The sequence below is a fragment of the Dioszegia hungarica genome, assembly GCF_025882075.1.
Source record: "Dioszegia hungarica strain PDD-24b-2 chromosome Unknown MKK02contig_2, whole genome shotgun sequence".
In the NCBI taxonomy this organism is placed as follows: Eukaryota; Fungi; Basidiomycota; class Tremellomycetes; order Tremellales; family Bulleribasidiaceae; genus Dioszegia; species Dioszegia hungarica.
Genome location: NW_026515766.1, coordinates 438,629 through 454,950, shown reverse-complemented (window position 1 = coordinate 454,950; position 16,322 = coordinate 438,629). Strand labels below are relative to the sequence as shown.

The 16,322-nt window shown below is 57.5% G+C and overlaps 6 protein-coding genes across 6 annotated transcripts; 3 read left to right on the top strand and 3 right to left on the bottom strand.

Moving 5' to 3' along the window:
- Positions 1–525: 525 nt before the first annotated feature.
- MKK02DRAFT_29337 (putative alpha-glucosidase) lies at positions 526–2,492 on the top strand (the record flags this gene model as incomplete). The annotated part of the gene is made up of 7 exons (XM_053087795.1): positions 526–547; positions 597–779; positions 826–1,032; positions 1,076–1,481; positions 1,528–1,720; positions 1,765–1,952; positions 2,006–2,492. The coding sequence occupies 7 exons, from the start codon at positions 526–528 to the stop codon at positions 2,490–2,492; spliced, it is 1,686 nt and encodes a 561-aa protein (XP_052949011.1).
- A 390-nt stretch (positions 2,493–2,882) lies between these two features.
- On the top strand, positions 2,883–5,837 carry MKK02DRAFT_39528 (uncharacterized protein; the record flags this gene model as incomplete). The annotated part of the gene is made up of 16 exons (XM_053090638.1): positions 2,883–2,983; positions 3,017–3,168; positions 3,203–3,794; positions 3,838–3,900; positions 3,933–4,054; positions 4,101–4,154; positions 4,200–4,260; positions 4,295–4,447; positions 4,485–4,624; positions 4,657–4,767; positions 4,815–4,856; positions 4,900–4,924; positions 4,959–5,097; positions 5,152–5,305; positions 5,376–5,768; positions 5,815–5,837. 16 exons carry the CDS (start codon positions 2,883–2,885, stop codon positions 5,835–5,837), a joined length of 2,325 nt encoding a protein of 774 aa, XP_052949010.1.
- Positions 5,838–6,187: 350 nt separating this feature from the next.
- MKK02DRAFT_29335 (uncharacterized protein) lies at positions 6,188–7,204 on the bottom strand (the record flags this gene model as incomplete). Its single annotated transcript, XM_053087794.1, has 7 exons — positions 6,188–6,279; positions 6,329–6,437; positions 6,540–6,671; positions 6,725–6,759; positions 6,814–6,854; positions 6,995–7,035; positions 7,178–7,204. The coding sequence occupies 7 exons, from the start codon at positions 7,202–7,204 to the stop codon at positions 6,188–6,190; spliced, it is 477 nt and encodes a 158-aa protein (XP_052949009.1).
- A 248-nt stretch (positions 7,205–7,452) lies between these two features.
- On the top strand, positions 7,453–8,083 carry MKK02DRAFT_39526 (uncharacterized protein; the record flags this gene model as incomplete). The annotated part of the gene is made up of 2 exons (XM_053090637.1): positions 7,453–8,028; positions 8,069–8,083. The coding sequence occupies 2 exons, from the start codon at positions 7,453–7,455 to the stop codon at positions 8,081–8,083; spliced, it is 591 nt and encodes a 196-aa protein (XP_052949008.1).
- Positions 8,084–9,239: 1,156 nt separating this feature from the next.
- Positions 9,240–11,655, bottom strand: MKK02DRAFT_39524 (uncharacterized protein; the record flags this gene model as incomplete). Its single annotated transcript, XM_053090636.1, has 4 exons — positions 9,240–9,464; positions 9,579–10,387; positions 10,506–10,855; positions 10,913–11,655. 4 exons carry the CDS (start codon positions 11,653–11,655, stop codon positions 9,240–9,242), a joined length of 2,127 nt encoding a protein of 708 aa, XP_052949007.1.
- A 1,137-nt stretch (positions 11,656–12,792) lies between these two features.
- Positions 12,793–15,485, bottom strand: MKK02DRAFT_39523 (uncharacterized protein; the record flags this gene model as incomplete). Its single annotated transcript, XM_053090635.1, has 4 exons — positions 12,793–13,002; positions 13,149–13,969; positions 14,157–14,506; positions 14,584–15,485. 4 exons carry the CDS (start codon positions 15,483–15,485, stop codon positions 12,793–12,795), a joined length of 2,283 nt encoding a protein of 760 aa, XP_052949006.1.
- Positions 15,486–16,322: the final 837 nt, after the last annotated feature.

The window sequence follows — 16,322 nt, the reverse complement described above, 5'->3', positions numbered from 1 at the left end:
ACCCCAGGCAGAACTGCCTATTTGGGTAACTATACCGACAGGGACAGCCCCGGAAACTCTCGCTGGCGTTCGCTGGTGCCTCTTAATGCGCGTGCCTCTGCCTCGCAAACGGCGTATCAATTGCCAATCGAGCTCGAGCTAGAGGCATGACCCCCAAATCGCGAGGCTTCCCTCTCGTAACCTGCCAAATCGCGGGGCTTCTTGACCGATCGAGTGCTATCTCTGGCAGGCATGGGTTCTTCGCACACCCGTCCTAAGGATTGTCTCTGCGCCAAGTGCGCTTCGAAACATGCTGGTGACCCCGGTCGGGCAGGCTGTGGCGCCTCGGCGCTGTCCGGTGCGGTCCCGCATGATTGACACTAGTGCTGCTCGAGTGGAGGCAACGTTCTGTCCAGCTGTCGCAGACAGAGCTGAGCTCGACCAAATGCATTGACAAGTCTTAACAGCACCATCTCCATCGGTCTCGCTGACACATGCTCCCACCCAAATACCCATCGACATACCTCAGCAGCAGCTCTATCCACAATGATCAGCAAAACCAGCTCCGGTGAGTGTAGCCCTAGAAGCCAGCGCCTGATCCAGAGCTGACCGCTCAGACGCCAACTGGTGGAGACAAGCCGTCGTCTATCAAATCTACCCACGCTCCTTCTCAGACGCCAATGGTGATGGTATCGGAGACTTGGAAGGGATTACTGCCAAGGTTCCCTACCTCGCAGCTCTGGGGATTGACGCTGTATGGCTCAGTCCCTTCTACCCGTCCCCACTTCTCGATGGAGGCTGTGAGTACTCCTCGTCTACGATGCTCGAAGGCATGCTGACAAGCAGATGATGTTGCCGACTACCGAGACGTCGACCCGCGTATCGGTACCCTGGCCGAGTTCGACACCATGATGGCCGCTTTCAAGCAGGAGAACATTGAGGTCATCGTCGATATCGTCCCCAACCACACCAGTCACGACCACGAGTGGTTCAGGGCGGCTATCCAGTCCAAGCCTGGTTCTATGGAGCGGGACCGGTACATCTTCCGGGACGGTAAGTGCCGCCCTCTTTCTCGGTGGGTCTAGCTCACTTCTAGGCCTTGGCCCCAACAAGGATCAACCACCTACCGACTGGCAGTCCATCTTTGGCGGGAACGCTTGGTCACCCTCGGGCCAGAACGACGGTCAATTCTACTACCACATGTTCGACTCTTCTCAGCCGGATCTCAACTGGGACAAGGACGAGATCAAGGAGGACTTCAAGAAGACTCTCCGCTTCTGGGGCGACCGGGGAGTAGCCGGCTTCCGTATCGACGTCGCCCACGCCTTGACCAAGGACCTCAGCGGCGACCTCCCCAACTGGGAGCAAATGGTCATCATGTCCAAGAAGAAGGGGGAGAATGGGAATGCGGATCTCAAGCACCCTACAGATGACCGGGACGAGGTGCACGAGATCTATAGGGAGTGGCGCAAGGTATTCAACGAGTACGACCCCCCTTTGACGTGAGTACTTTCCCTCTTTGTAGTGCGGACGCGAGCTAATGTTCAGTGCTGTGGCTGAATGCTGGGTCGCTCCGGACCGGAAACACCTCTACTCCGCTGCGGACGGCCTCGGACAGGCCTTCTCGTTCGACATGTTGACCTGCAACTTCAGCGCCGCCGAATTCAAGGAGTGTATCTCTTTCAGCTTGGAGTCTGCCGCAGAGGGGACCGGCCAGACCTGGGTGTTGTCAAACCACGATGTGAGTCGAGTGCTCTCGACCCCATGATCTCAGCTAATGTTCAGGTCATTCGCCACGCCTCGCGTTACGGGATGCCCAACTTTGTCTCGAAGAACCACAAGGAGATGTGGATCGAGGCGGTCGCGTGGCTCAAGAATGGGTTCGAGGGTTTGGACAAGGAGTCGGGGTTGAGGCGAGCGAGGGCGGCGACCATGATGCTGTTTGGTCTTCCGGGGTCGACGTACATCTACCAGTGAGTTAATCTTGTTCACTGTCTGGTTTGCCGAATCTATGCTGATCGTACAGGGGCGAGGAGCTTGGCCTGTACGAGTCAACCGACATCTCCGACAGTCAACGACAAGACCCCTCCTACTTCCGCACCAAGAACGCCAAGGTGCACGAGATCGGGCGAGACGGCTGCCGTGTCCCTCTTCCATGGGAGGCGGAGGCGCCCAACTTCGGCTTCGGGTCCGGTAAAGAACCCCACCTCCCCCAGACTTCATGGATGAAGGAGCACTCGGTCGACCTGCTCGACAAGCGCCCGGACAGCACGCTCAACCTTTACCGCAAGGCCCTCAATCTGCGGAAGACGCTTCAGACCGCAGAGAGGCTCGAGTGGGTCGAGACGGGCAACGAGGAGGTCTTGCACTTTAAGCGTCCGGGCGGATGGGAGGTGGTGCTTAACGGCGGCAAGAAGGCGGTGCCGATGCCAAAGGGGAAGGTCCTGCTTCGTTCGGGCGGGACTTCGGACACCGAGATCGAGGGAGAGAGCTGCGTTTGGCTTCAGAACTAGGAGGAGTAAACTAGATCTATGTGGTAGAGGACAATAAAAGCATGCATCTTCAATCTTCGCACCGAGGTCAGGCTGCAGCGAGTATCACTTCTGGTCAACAAGTCTAGGTGCCAAGAGGCTAGACGCATCAGATTTTGGCATGAATCTCAGACACACAGTCTGTCCTTCGTGGCCCTATGCTAGCCTGGCACCAAGTTCACCTTTAGGCTCCAGGGATATGGCAGAGATTAGTGTCCACAAGCAATTCGCAAGACTCATTCCTTGAGCCAGCCGGGAATAGCCGATCGGCTATGGAGTATCGGGCGAGCAGGAGAGAGCAGGCTTGCCTTCTATACTTACTCCGTGCTCCTCCAACTCTCGCAGCGACACTTCTTAGCCGCAAGCTTCGCGATGAGTGACGACGAAGGCTCACAAGAGGGGCGGCCCGCAGAAGGCGGCGCCACGGACTCCCGGCCCGCCAAGAAACCCCGCGCAAGCAGAGCGCTCAAGTCGTACGTGCCATGTCGGCTCCGCTGACCCTCCAGCAAGGTGCTCGGCCTCGAGACGCAGATGCAGCAGGTCCAAACGAGCCTCGATAGCGTCATGGCGCTCCTGCAGAAGTCGCTGGGTGGACCAGCGGCTGGTCTGGGCTTAGATGGCCCCTCGATGGCAGCACAGCCTCCCAGACAGGTGATCGGTGAGCTTGCAGTCTTGCCCTGAGCTGAGACCAGGTCCAGCCAGTATATCGCCTCGAGCGGTTGGTCCCTCTCAGCCATTCCATCCCGTACATCAGCGGTCTTTTGGGCACCCAATCTCTCCTACCGCAGCGACGATGTTTCCGCCCCATAACGCTCCAGGCGGATCTAGCGGACCAAGCAGCTCCAAGTCGCTACCCCCTTGGGACCTTCCTATGCGCGCGGCTGGCCCAATGCCTCATGGTCATGTGCATCCGACTGCAGTGCCTGCCGGCCGACACCTCAGCCATGGCAGCGATACTCGTCCAATCAGCGGCAACTACAAGGTCCAGGGCCCACCGTCTCTGCGGAGCCCGCACGACCTCGCGCCGATTGACGCAGGGGATGAAGGGGACGCAGAGCCCCTCGGATACTCTGCGATGCGCTCGATGCTCAGATTCGAGGAGAAGGCGCGACTCCAGGCGGAGGGCTTGGCAGGGGATGACGGGACGGACCCGGCTGGGGTGTATAGGGCTGGGCAGAAACGAGGGAGGTCAGACGACTTCTCGCCAAATAGGGTGGCTGCGGCGCTGGATCCGGTGGACTCGGGGCTGTGTACTGAGGCAGAGGGACATCAGCTCTTCAAGCTGTAAGTCCATATCTGGGGAAAAACGGGAATTGCTGATGTGCAGCTTCTTTGAGAACTCGCATGCGTTCATGCCTGTGTTCGATCCGGCGGTGGATACGTGGTACAGGTGAGCTGGCATCCGGACCAAGCTGAGTATAGTCTTCGCCAAAGATCGCCTTTCTGCATCTCTGCAATCATCTACATTGCGAAAAAGACGCAAGACGCTGGGTTCTTGCAGAGTGATGCTCAAAGAAGGCTCAGAGAGCACGTTGAAAGTATAGGTAAGTTATCAAGTCTGGATACGTGGTAGCAGGGCTCATAATCCAGGTCGGGGATACTTCTTCTCGCCCGTAGTCTCGGTGGAAATACTACAAGCCATGAGTGAGATTCTTGCCCCACTAGAGGATCGCAAAATGCTGATCCCAGTCATCTTATCAGCTTGGGGCGATACCTCTGGTCGGCCAGGCTTTATGGCGCTGAGCATTGCGTGAGTCCTCCGTCGCGGGCTGTACTGAGTCCAGATACGATATGGACCTACATCGATGCCTGCCTCAACTCGCCAAGATGACGCAACCGCTAGACTATGTCCAGTTCTCCTCGGACGACGCCAAAGCCCATCGATCCCTGGTCGTCGGATCACGACTCTGGCTCATCACTGCCAAGCAGAGTATAGAGTAAGTTTTCCTCCATAGACCTTTGGCTGATAAGCAGAACGTCGATCAATCACAGTCGCCCGCTCTGTGTCAGCGAAGCGGACATCGTGCCGCACATGCACGCATTGCTGCATCAGCCGTATACGATATCTACCGATAGTCGGATCGTCGCATCTTGCGAACATCTCGTTTCTCAGCGTGAGTCCAGGTCTACGCTCGGCTGAAGTCAGTGCCGTTACATCGTAATGTCCTGTCTGGAGATCAGGACCAGCTCGATATTGTCCTACGAGTATATAACGAACAAGCTCAGTCATGGCTTGTCCGGTGGCAGACTTACTATGGTAATTAGCCATCTTGCTATTCAAACGCTATTAGCTGACTCTGACAGAACATCGTGGCGTCCCGTCCACGCACCTCTTGTTTTCAGACTGTAAGTCTGCTTGATGCGTGCCGTTGCCATTGCTTATATATAGTGCACAATCAGATGGCTTTCGGATCGTAAGCTGCCCTCGCCTAATCTTGCTGATTTCAGTGTGCAAGCCAATTCTTTCCTCCTTCGTTCAGTCCGAACGCGGGATGACCTCGACACGTTCTCCGTAGAACGGCAGAGATGGCTTCTGAATTCACTCGATCACGCTCGTCAGATCACGCAGCGAATCATCATGTCCGAGGTGCGTCTACCGATACCCAAGCTGCGGCGCCGAGGCTTAGCTGACTGGTCATAGAAAGACAAGCTGTTCTACGCGAATCACTTTTCGCATATCGCCCTGGCTAGCGTATTCCGGATATACGTCAGGCTGGCTAGTCTTTTCCCAGAACATGTCGATTTGCGGAGGACAGCCAAGGATCTCACGGCGGTGGCTGATATCCTGTCTCAATGTAAGTTTCCCCTCTCCTGTTCCGTAGTGCAGGGCCCTCTCGTCCTCGACAGTCTGATTGCTAATCTCAGTCCCCGGTGTCTCCTTCGCCCACAAACTCCGGCATGTCATCCAACGCGCCCGACAATCCAAAATCCTCCCATGCGAGACTCGCGCACCCTCCCCATCTCCCTTCGCAAACGGCAATGGCAACGGACCCGCCAACGGTCACGGTCAAGGCCACGGCCAGCCATCCATGTCAAACCCGTATCTGCCCAATCAGCCATATGACTCAAGCAATAACCTGTTGGATTTTGACCTTTTTGCGAACGACCGGATGAACCAGTCACAGCAGGGCCAAGGACAGAACCAGCCTATTGTGGATCTGGAGGGTTTCATTGGGGAGTTGTTGGCGTTAGGGGGCGGGCAGGGGAATGCGGCGCCTGCGGACGCAGCGAACCCTTGGTCGGACTTCCCGTTCTTTGGTACGTCGAGTATTATCGCAAAAGACAAGTATGAGCTGACGGCCAGATTTCAGTAATCACCCAGCATGAGCAGGTCACCGCCGGCAATCGTATTCCAGAACATCTCGAGCGGATCAGCGTTGTATATCAGTGTATAACAGTATAGGGAATTTGTAGCATATACAAGCGGTAGCAGGTCAAAGCCTAGGAAACTGAGACCGATCTGGCTGCTAGACCGCGCTTCAAACATGGTCAGTTAATCTGGTCAAAAAATCAGCATACGAGATATGTTGTGATGGTGCCAGTGGGCAGAGCAGTGCGCATCCGGAATACACCAAGCTCAGAAGCGCGGATGACGATGCATTCTGCTTTCTGCTGTCATACATCAAGCATCACCGCTTCTTCCTACTCCTGTCACTCGCCAAGAACAACTACGACGTCTAGTAAAGGACACGGCCAGCCTGGCTGAAGAGGGTCATGCAGGCAACGATGCTAGCGACGTACGAGACCGAGCGAAGCTTGGACATGAGCGCTAGAATGTCAGCTATACCTCTTTCGGATGCTTGAAGGAGTGAGCTTACGGGTGGTCCCGTTGATGTAGAAGTAGATGTATGCGCCTCGGGCGGCGAAGAAGAAGAGGACCGTGTTGTTGAGGAAACGGGGGGTCAGGCGGGCGTAGTTGCCGGCGAGCTGAAGGTTAGCTTGAGCAGACAGACCGTGTGTATATCCAAAGCTGTGAGATTTGTCCTCCTCTCCGGCTTGGATAATTCAGGCACAAGGAAAATTACTCACGACGGCAGCGGCAAAGTAAGGGAGGATGGTGTGCGAGTTGTCGTTGGCAGCCTCGGCACGGAGGAACCTCTGGGCCATGTACGGGCTGATCTTGGCGTTCTTGAGACCCTCGCTGCGGTTCGCGTAAGGGAGCTGATCACGTCAGTTTCGAACAAGGGGACGCCTGTCGGATGTATGAAACTCACCATGTTGTCCCACTCAGCTGTTCCGGGAGCCCTCTCTGCCAATAGTTAGCACAGTGGCGGTCCAAGAACCGCGACGTCGAATGACTCACCCTTGTTGTACAAGCCAATGGCGTAGAAGTGAGGGACCATGCTGACGCGATGTCAATACTGCGCAAGAGATTGTTGGAGGTCAAAGCAGAAGGGCAGAGACGCGGGGCGAGGGAGGGGGAATGACAATAATTTGTTGTTCTATTCGGACACGACGGCCGCATGTTGGGTGGGATGACTCACGCGAGGACCCATCCAGCCGGAATGGCGAAGAGGGAGTAGTTCTGAGCTGTCAGTACAGGTTGTGAGTATATGGCGAGTCGAGAGATAGCCGGGTGGAAGACCTGAAGGCCCCTTGGGACGTCCCCCGATAATCCCCGACAAAGCGTCCAGACGACTGCTTCTCGCGTTGAAAATTGGACGTACGTGAGCGTGGAGACCTGCGAAAGACATCTTGATGTTGCTGGGGTGAAGATAGGTATGAATGTATAGGGCTTTGGTGGATGTACAGATGACAGTGGGCAGTGAGGCGATCGAAGTGAGAGACGAATGTTAATGCGGCCGGCATGACGTCAGGGTAGTCACCCACAACTCAAGAGTGCCACTTTCGGCTAATACCGGCTAATCCCGATGACTTTTGACTGGTCTCGACGTCCACCCAACTCTGACGCTGTAGACACCATACATCTACAGTACCCACCATGCTGCCTCTGATCTCCCGCCCTACACTCGCTTCCACTTCCCGCCTGCTCATACGGCACGCCTCTCAGCCGTCCTCCAACCCGCACCTCGCAGTCCCCAGCGACTCCCGCACAGACACTATCCGCCAGACCCTCTACCCCCCTACCGCTCACAAACCCTCCTCTGCCTCACCGACAGGCGCATACCACCCACAATACGTCGAGCGCGTCGAAGCCGTCGTGGCAGACTCGGAAGCGCATGAAACAATAGAACGCGCGTGGAAGCTTTTCCAGCGAGAAAAGCGCGCGAAGCATGCTGCGGCATTAGAGGCGAAATTAGCGGCGATGGTGGATGCGTGCGAGGAGCTGGATAGGGTCACGAGTGGGGAAGGAGGGGTGGGAAGACATGTCTTTGAGAGGGCGATGGCGAGGGCAAGCTTTAGTCCGCCAGAAGATATCAAGGGGAAGAAGGGGAGCGAGGCGAGATTTTTGGAGGTGAGGCTGGAAGGGATGTGGCCGAGGGAGAGCTGGGTACCGACGGAGACGAGAGGGAAGGGGTGGAACTATGAGTGGAAGCGACCGGGGACTGGGGGTAGCGTGAGTCAGGATTTCCAAGAATCACGGATCGAGAATGCAGTTGACCAAGCAGTGAGCGTTCTGAACTTATATGCACCCAACTTGTATGACATCGATGATCCTCTGAGGCCACAGCCTCACTGCTGGTCTGCACTGCTTCGCCAGGGCTTGGCAGCTGGTGGAATGACGCTCATACCATCTCACGCAGCCCTGACGCCCGACTTAGCGCCGACTTTATGTCATGACGCCCAAACTACATGTTCGCCATCCACGCCTGATCTGCTAGCTGCTGCGCCTCATCCAGCGTCTTCTTCTCTAACGCCGCCTTCATGTACACGATATCGCATACCGCCTGACGCCGATCTTTCGGGTTGAGATTGGCAAGCGTGTTTTGCTGGCAGTCAGCGGAATGGAGCGGGGAGAATGCAGGAACAGGAGGAGCAGCCGATCTGCGGATAGCAAACACGTCGGGGAAGGGACGCGGGCAGACTGAACAGTACGAGAAAGGAAACGGGACGTACGAGGCGACACATCCGTTCGGCAATTACGGAACGGAATTCGTCCACGGAGCTGACGAGGTGGGTGTACTGCTCTGAGAGGGTGTACGGCTTTGGTGACGCGCTGAGTATCAGCTGACAGGAATTTGCGGGTCGGCGAGGAAGACAGATGGGTGGACGGTACATGCTATGTGAACAGCTGGCCGGAGAGGAAAGGACGGGGACTTACGAGCCATCCACGACTGATGGACCAGCCGGGGGAGCTGCCTCAGCTGACGACTTGACCCATTCCAGCGTTCTCGTGATGGCTGCTTGGGCTGACATGGGGATACTAGAAGTATCCTGCTGATCTTTGTCAACTGAAGTAGGGAAGGAAGATGTGTCCCCCACGATGATCCGCTCGGGACAAAGCGGCTAAGAGGACAAAGGAACTCACAGACTGCGAGACGCAGCGGGAAGTCGAGGGACGTAATCGTCCTTTGGTAAAGGACTGCACCTCGGACGGGCGTACAGTGTGGCAGCTACCTACCTATCAGGCCAGTCCAAATCAGACGGATACGGGAAAAGTGGGCAATGTCCATGTCATAGCGACTACTCAAGCTAGTTCGAGATCGATTTCTAGGCACCCTTACAGCTCACCCTATCAACCGACCTATAAACCTACAACACCCCATGCCCAGCCGAGCAAAGCTGAACAGAACTAACGAATCCAGAAATTTCCTCCACCCTCAATTTCTAGATCTGGGCAGTGTCCACCTCATCCTTCTCATCGTAGGTATACCCGCTCAGCCTATCCTCACTACCCCACACCCTGGCCCACTCGAGATACAGCCTGAACATATACGCCGTCATGTCCTCCTCCCTCCAGTGGGTTGCCGCCCAGTTCTGACCTGCCTCGGCGATCGTGCGAGCGGCGGTGTCGTTTCCGTTTGCTTTGGCGGGCGTGAGATCGCCAGTGAACTGCTGGGTCAGCTTCGTTCTCTCCTTTGTAGCTGCTGATACCGGCGAATGCTGCTCCACCTTCTCTCCACCCGGTCAAACGGAAGGTAACAGGACAAGCAGTACCAGACTCACATATGCCATCACATCCATCAGATCCGTGTAATCCACCTTCACGGGGACATAGTGCACCCAAGGTTGCACCCTGTCGGACCACCACTCCGCCATGATTGTGCTCTTCAATACTACGCTCCCGGTCGACAGCAGCTCCCGGAATCCCGCGTCCCCGTCGAGGTCGAGCGCGTACTTGTATCGTCCCGCGTCGATGTCCTTCATGCGCGGGACGAAGGTGTAGTCGTTGGCGATACCAGCGCAGGCGGGAGAGTCGCACTGCGCGGACAGACCAGTCGCTCCGACGTCCAGGTACCGCTTGGCTGCATCGGCGTAGGTCGCCTCGGAGAGCTCTGGACTAGCACCAGAGGTGGGGACGAGGACCGATGTTGGACCGGCCTTGTGCAGATCCAAAAGGCGGGCCTGCTCAGTCATCCGCCAGTCGGCTGTGTCGTCCGCTATTGGCCCGGTGAGCTCGCCGCGCCAGAGGAGCCGGTCTTCGGTTTTGCTCTCCCATGGCGTTGATGCCTGGGCAGTGCTAGGCGAGTAGGGGACGGCAATGATATCGCTCTGGACCGAGAGCCGAGAGGACGAGAAGATGGAGAGATGGCCAGAGGTGACGGGTGCGCGGTGGTCGCCAGCGGTAGCGCTGTGCAAGGGGACGAGGGAGGGCTGGTCGCAAATTGAGGAGGAGAGGAGGTGGGAGGAGATGAACGATTTTTGCGAGGAAGGGGGAGGGGAGCGGGTGGCGGCGAAACCGGCGGCAAAGTCGGTAGAGGGCGGACAGAGGGCTGACCAGCCTCTTTGCTCCTCGACAACTTCATCGTCAATGACTGGGAGTCAGCGAAGCTGGTCAAAGGATCGAAGCGAGTATGCTGGACAACCGAACTTTTCCGCCGCCCGAAACAAGCCGAAGCGAATCAGAACTTCAGGCGTGAACGTTGAACTCACAATTCCCTCCTGCCCCAGCCACATCCAAAGCCCTCCTCTGACTCAAGCTCATAAAGGCCCGTCCTGTATCCTGCAGACTCCACACAGCATCAAAGTCGCCTATATCCCCAGCCACCTCCTTGATTACGTCCAGCTGCGCTTGTATCCTTCGTCTTGCTGCGAGTGATATATCGGCGTTGAGGTCGTGGGATACCGAGAGATTACCGCCGGTGTTACGGAGAATGTAGGTATTGGGAAGATCGACTGCTTGGGCCTGCTTGGCTGAAAAGGCATGGGGACGATGAGGGTGGAATGAGTGGACGTCATGGGAGATTTGGTCGTATTCGTCTGGGAGGGGGACATTGTGCGTCCTGAATATCAGCTCGAGTCAAGCCTGGGAGGCGCGGAGTATCGCAGGCTGTACTTACTTCACGTATTTCCACCACTTCTCGAATCCCGCCGGAGGCGCCCGTCCATACCGCCTCCGATACTCCTCTACCGCCTCCCTCAGCGTTCTGCTTTGCCTTGCATTCTTCTCTGCCCATGCCGCCTGCGCTTGGTCGATGAGATATGTGATGGGATGCGGAGAGCTGCCGGGGCCAAGATCAGGGTTGTAGGGAAGACGATGGAGCAGCCCGTCGTCCGTTGTTGATTTGGGTCCGTAAGATCCGACATCCGCCTTTGGTCCCGCACTCTCGCCTCCACCGCTTTGAGAGATCATCCCAGCCCCGAGATCCAGTGCGGTGTCCCACGGCCCCAGCTGTCCTGCCTTGCCGAAGAATGACCGCGGGATATCGCTTACCACCCGCCAGGCCTCCCTCTCGGTAAATCCCGTCAAGAACAGCGTAGCCGTCCCTGTGAGCAGAACCAGCACTAGCAGGACCGGCCCCCACAACTTTCTCCGCCCATCCAGTACTCTGATCGCTCCCCTCCAATCCCGGCCCACCCGGCAACCCTTGGACGGCCGGCAGTCCTCGAGGTCCTCATCATCCTCAGCCACCACATAGAGAGGAGTCTTCTCGACGTATCGCAGGCTGCGAGGGCTGCGCGGACTGCGGACGGGCGAGACAAGGGGCGTGGACGGCGGCGATATAGGTCCAAGGCGAGCGCGCGGGGACGCGTCCGTACCGGTACCCGTGCACACAAGCAGGGGCGTGCGTTGCGTGCTCATGCTCGTGCTGGTGTAGCTGCACTGTCGAAGCGGACTCGACGGGATCGGCTTGGTGGGCGGGTAGCGCTGAGGCATGCAGAGAAGATGGGGGACCGTGTATATGTCCTGAGTGAGGAGATGTGAGTGTGTAAAGAGATATCAATGAGCTGCGGGAGAGGAGAGTTCCCTCTTGTTTTAGACTGGCAGCTGCATACCTCTAAGTGGAGGTGCGACTTCCCGATCCCGAAGAGGGACCGGCGCCGTATATCCGTTGGAGCTGGCGCTGACTCCTGAGGTTGTGATGAAGGAGGAGAGGAGCAGCACCAGTAGGCTGAGGTCAGCGCAGGGTCCGGAAGTCCGCTAGGGGCAAGTTTGCGGCCTGGCAGTTGCGCGAGCTGCTGCGCGCATGTGTTTGTGGGCGTCGCACGAACATCACTATTCGGTTCGGCTCGATGATTGCGTGATGTTGTCTCACGCTCGATCACGCTCCCGTTCCTGCGCGTCGACTCCCCCTGCGAGATGGTGGACAGCTGAGACAGCTGCAGTGTCCCTTGAGAGGTAGTCAAGCTTGCAGACGCCAATTTGATCCTCTTTGGCAATTTCAGTTCACTTCCGTACTGGTAATCACGTCAGCTTACGAGATACCTCACCGGCCCCAGATCCCTGGATCTTGTTCCCGGTTAGACACGGCGAGGCACGGCACATGCTTGAGGCAGCTGGCCCGCTGGAGCTCGCTGGAGCCAAGCTGGAGCTGGATGCGATGAACTGGATCATGATGGTACCTTGGACGCCGACAGCAAAGCGATTTCAAGGTATTGCACTATTGCGGTAGCGCAACCTCGAGTCATGGCAATGTCGTGCCCACACTGCTGGAGACGAGGTCATATGAAGGCGCGTGAGTCCGTGGTCTGGGCGTTCGAGGCGGACCAGAGCATATTGAGTGCGAGACATGCCCGACAGATATGGGGCCGGATTTCCGCTGCGACACAAGCTTATCAAAAGGCGCAGGTCGCCGCCTTGATCGAGGGGGTACTGAGAACGAGCCTGACATCAAATGATACATGTACCTTGCCCAGCCGAGCAGACCCCTAAACGAATGATACCACCCTCAAGACCCCTGATCTGCCCTCGCACGCACGGGACCAGCCCAGCCCAGCCCTACACCTCATCCTTCTCGTCGTACACATACCCTGACAGCCGATCTCCTCCAGACCACACTCTCGCCCACTCTAGATACAGCCTGAACGTGTAGGCGGTTGTGTCCTCGTCTCGCCAGTGGGTGGCAGCCCACTTCTGGCCTGCTTCGGCTATGGCGCGGCCGGCTGTGTCGTTTCCGTTCGCTTTGGACGTGGTGAGGTCGCCGGTGAACTAGAGGGTCAGCTGCTGCCTCCTCTCACAACCGGTTAGTCCTTCACGCCCCCACCGAGTCCATAAGGTCCAGCCCAGCCATCGCCTCGGCCTCGACCTCGTCGTCGCCGTCTCACAGCCGCTATAGATCGTAGAGTCCAACTCACATAGGCCATGATGTCCAGCACATCCCCATAATCCACCTTGACCGGTACGTAATGTACCCACGCCTGCGCCCTGTCGCTCCACCACTCCGGCATGATCGTGCTCTTGAGCACCACACTCCCCGTGCTGAGCAGCCCCTTAAACCGCGCACTCCACGCATTGCCATCCACATCCAGCACGTACTTGTAAGCCGCCGACGCCTGGTGGGTCATCCGAGGAACAAAGGCGTACTCTTTGGCGATGAGGGCGCAGGTCTGTGCGTCGCACTGGATCGGCTTGCCCGTCGCGCCGACATCGAGATACTGCGCCGCTGCGAGCGCGTGGGTCGTCTCGGTAAGATCGGGCGACCCATCGGACGTAGGGGTAAGAATCGACGTCGGACCGGCCTTGTGCAGATCCAGCAGACGGAACCGCTGACTCCTCCGCCAGTCCACTTTCGCATCGTAGTGCGCTCCGGTCAGACTTCCGCGCCACAGCAGACGACTCTCGGTCTTCTTGCTCCAAGGCGTCGGGGGCTGATTGATGGTGTGCGAATAGGGGATGCCGAGGATATCGCTCTGGAGCGCGTGGCGCGAGTACGAGAACATGGGGAGATGGCCAGTCGTTTTGGGCGAGCGATAAGGTCCGGCAGTGGATCCGTGTATAGGGATGAGGGAAAGGTGATTGCAGATGGAGTAGGAGAGGGGGTGGGAGGTGATGAATGATTTGTCGAGCGATAGATCGGCTGTGGAGGGGGTGGAGTAGAGTGCCGAGGCAAAGTCAGGGGAGAAGGGGCAGAGTGCGGACCAGCCGGTTTGCTCGTCATTCTCCTCCTCGTCCAGGACTGCGGGTCAGCTATATCTCATCACAGGGCAGTCTATCAGTTTGTGGGACTAATAGCCAGCTGCTCCTCCGCTCAACTCTCAGCGATCGCCCACCCACGACACCATCCTCACACCACCACCGGTCTCTCCTCTCCTCCTGCCCTTTTTTCTTCCCGATAGATCAACCCAACTCGAGAATATACTCACAATGTCTCCCCTCCCTCGCGCGCTGCAGATCACTCCTCTGACTCCAACTCATAAACCCCCTTCCCGTATCATGTACACTCCACACCGCCTCGAAATCCCCAATATCCCCCGCGACCCCCTTGACCATCTTCATGTGGTCCTGCAATCTCTGCTCTCCACCGCTGTGCTTGGCCAGTTCAAAGTTTCTCTCGACCGACAAGATTCCGCCTTTGTTGCGCAGGACATACGTGTCGGGTAGCTTGGCAGCTGCGGCGTGTTTGGCGGAGATGACATGGGGACGATGAGGGTGGAAAGAGTGAATGTCGTTGGCGATCTGGTCGTATTCGTCGGGAAGGGGTACATTGTGTGCTCTGACTGTCAGCTGAGCAAGAGGAAGAAAGTAGCACAAGGACAGAAGCAAGGGAATGGGAAAAGAGCTGGGACCCACTTGACGTATTTCCACCACTTTTCAAACCCCTTAGGTGGTGCTCGCCTATACCGCCTCTTATACTCCCCCACCGCCTCCTTGAGCGTCTTGCTCTGCCGAGCATTCTTCTCCACCCACGTCGCTTGCGCCTGCTCGATCAGGGTAGTGATAGGATGTGGAGCGTCGGAACGGACGAGGTCGGTCGGGTTGAAGTGGAGGAGTCCGTCGTCGATCTTGGGCTTTGCTTTGTCCCACTTGGCCTTCCCCTTCTTCTTGCCCTTCTCCCCGACCCTGGAAGTATCCTCAGGCCCCTTTCCCTCAGTTCCAGCGCCCTTTGCGCCGCCTAGTCCCAGCGCGACATCCCAATGACCTAGGGGCACCGCCTTCCCCCCCAGTAACCCATGCACATCATCCACCAGCCCCCAGCCTGCGCCAACCCCCATCCTGATACCGGCGCGCCCAATGCCCCCGCCCAGCGAGATTGTCACCAACCCCAGTCCCATCACCAGCAGTAGCACACCCCATACTCTCCGGCGCTGAGCTGCCGATCCCGAGTGAAAGCTTGCCCGGATGTTTCGCCATCTCCTGCGGGCGCGAGACTCCTTGTCGCTCGCCAGATTGTAGTAGAGATCAAGATCATCGGTGACATTGTCGTAGGCGCGTGAGGTGCCCTTCTCGCTACCAAGCCATGGGCTGGCCAAACCACCACCGTCTTGGCCGTTGATGAGGATAGTAACGGGCGGATCGAGGTGGGAAAGGGTGCAGTGTCGGGCACGCGGCGGCGCGTCGGTGCCGCTGCCGGTAGCGGTGGCATTGTGGCCGAGTAGAGGGGAGCGAAGCGTACTGGTGCTGATACACCGGCTGGTACTGGGGAGCGGGGCGGTCATACAGGGCGGCGAGACTGATGATGGACGAGAGGACATCTTGGGGACGCGTGTTTGGCTAAAAGAGATCGTTGTTGATGAGTGTATCGGGCGATATCAGTCGGGTGAGGAGCAGATGTGAGCTGGAACGCCCCGTACTGTGGCTGAGGCGGTGCGTGATCTCGGAGTCCTCAAGAGCCAAAGATAGAAGGATTCTCGGCAGATCGGACAGTTCGCGCCCGGACACAGCTGAGCAGATCCCAAATCTGAAACGATATCCGAAACGGTCAATAAATAGCACAGATCGCATGGGGTTGAGGACGTGCGCATGAAGCATAATAAGCCGGGAGGTGGAGGAGAAGAGAGGGGGAGCGAGCTCCCGAAAGCGATGTGGTGATGCGGCGATCAGTCAAAGGTCCAGGCCATCACGCGGCGGTCCACAATCTCTTTGCTCTCTCGCCTCTCCCGACCTATCCCGAAGCCGCTGTTCTCTGGCTGCGAACACGTCGGACTCAGTGTCTGTCCAGCCATCGATGTGAGCTGCTCCGTCCGGCTATCAATATGAACCGCGAGTGGAAAGGAGCAGGTCGAAGGTGAAGGTGGGTAAGATTAGGTCGAGTTAAGCTTGGGATCTGGGGCATGTGTCACACGTTCCAGTCACGTTTCGGGAATTACGGCATCGACCGGGATCTGCACTTCTGCACCGCACCGAAGGGAGATCTGTCTGACGTGGGGGAGTGGGGTCGCGTCGGCGTGGAGTCAACAGCAGCAGCTAGTGAAAGTGAAGCACTGAACGGGGTAGTGAAGAATCATCGTCTCTATATGAACAATACCGTGAACCCAATTGATCCGCTCCTTCTGTAATCTGACACCTTCCGGACATTCCCTTCCCCAGGC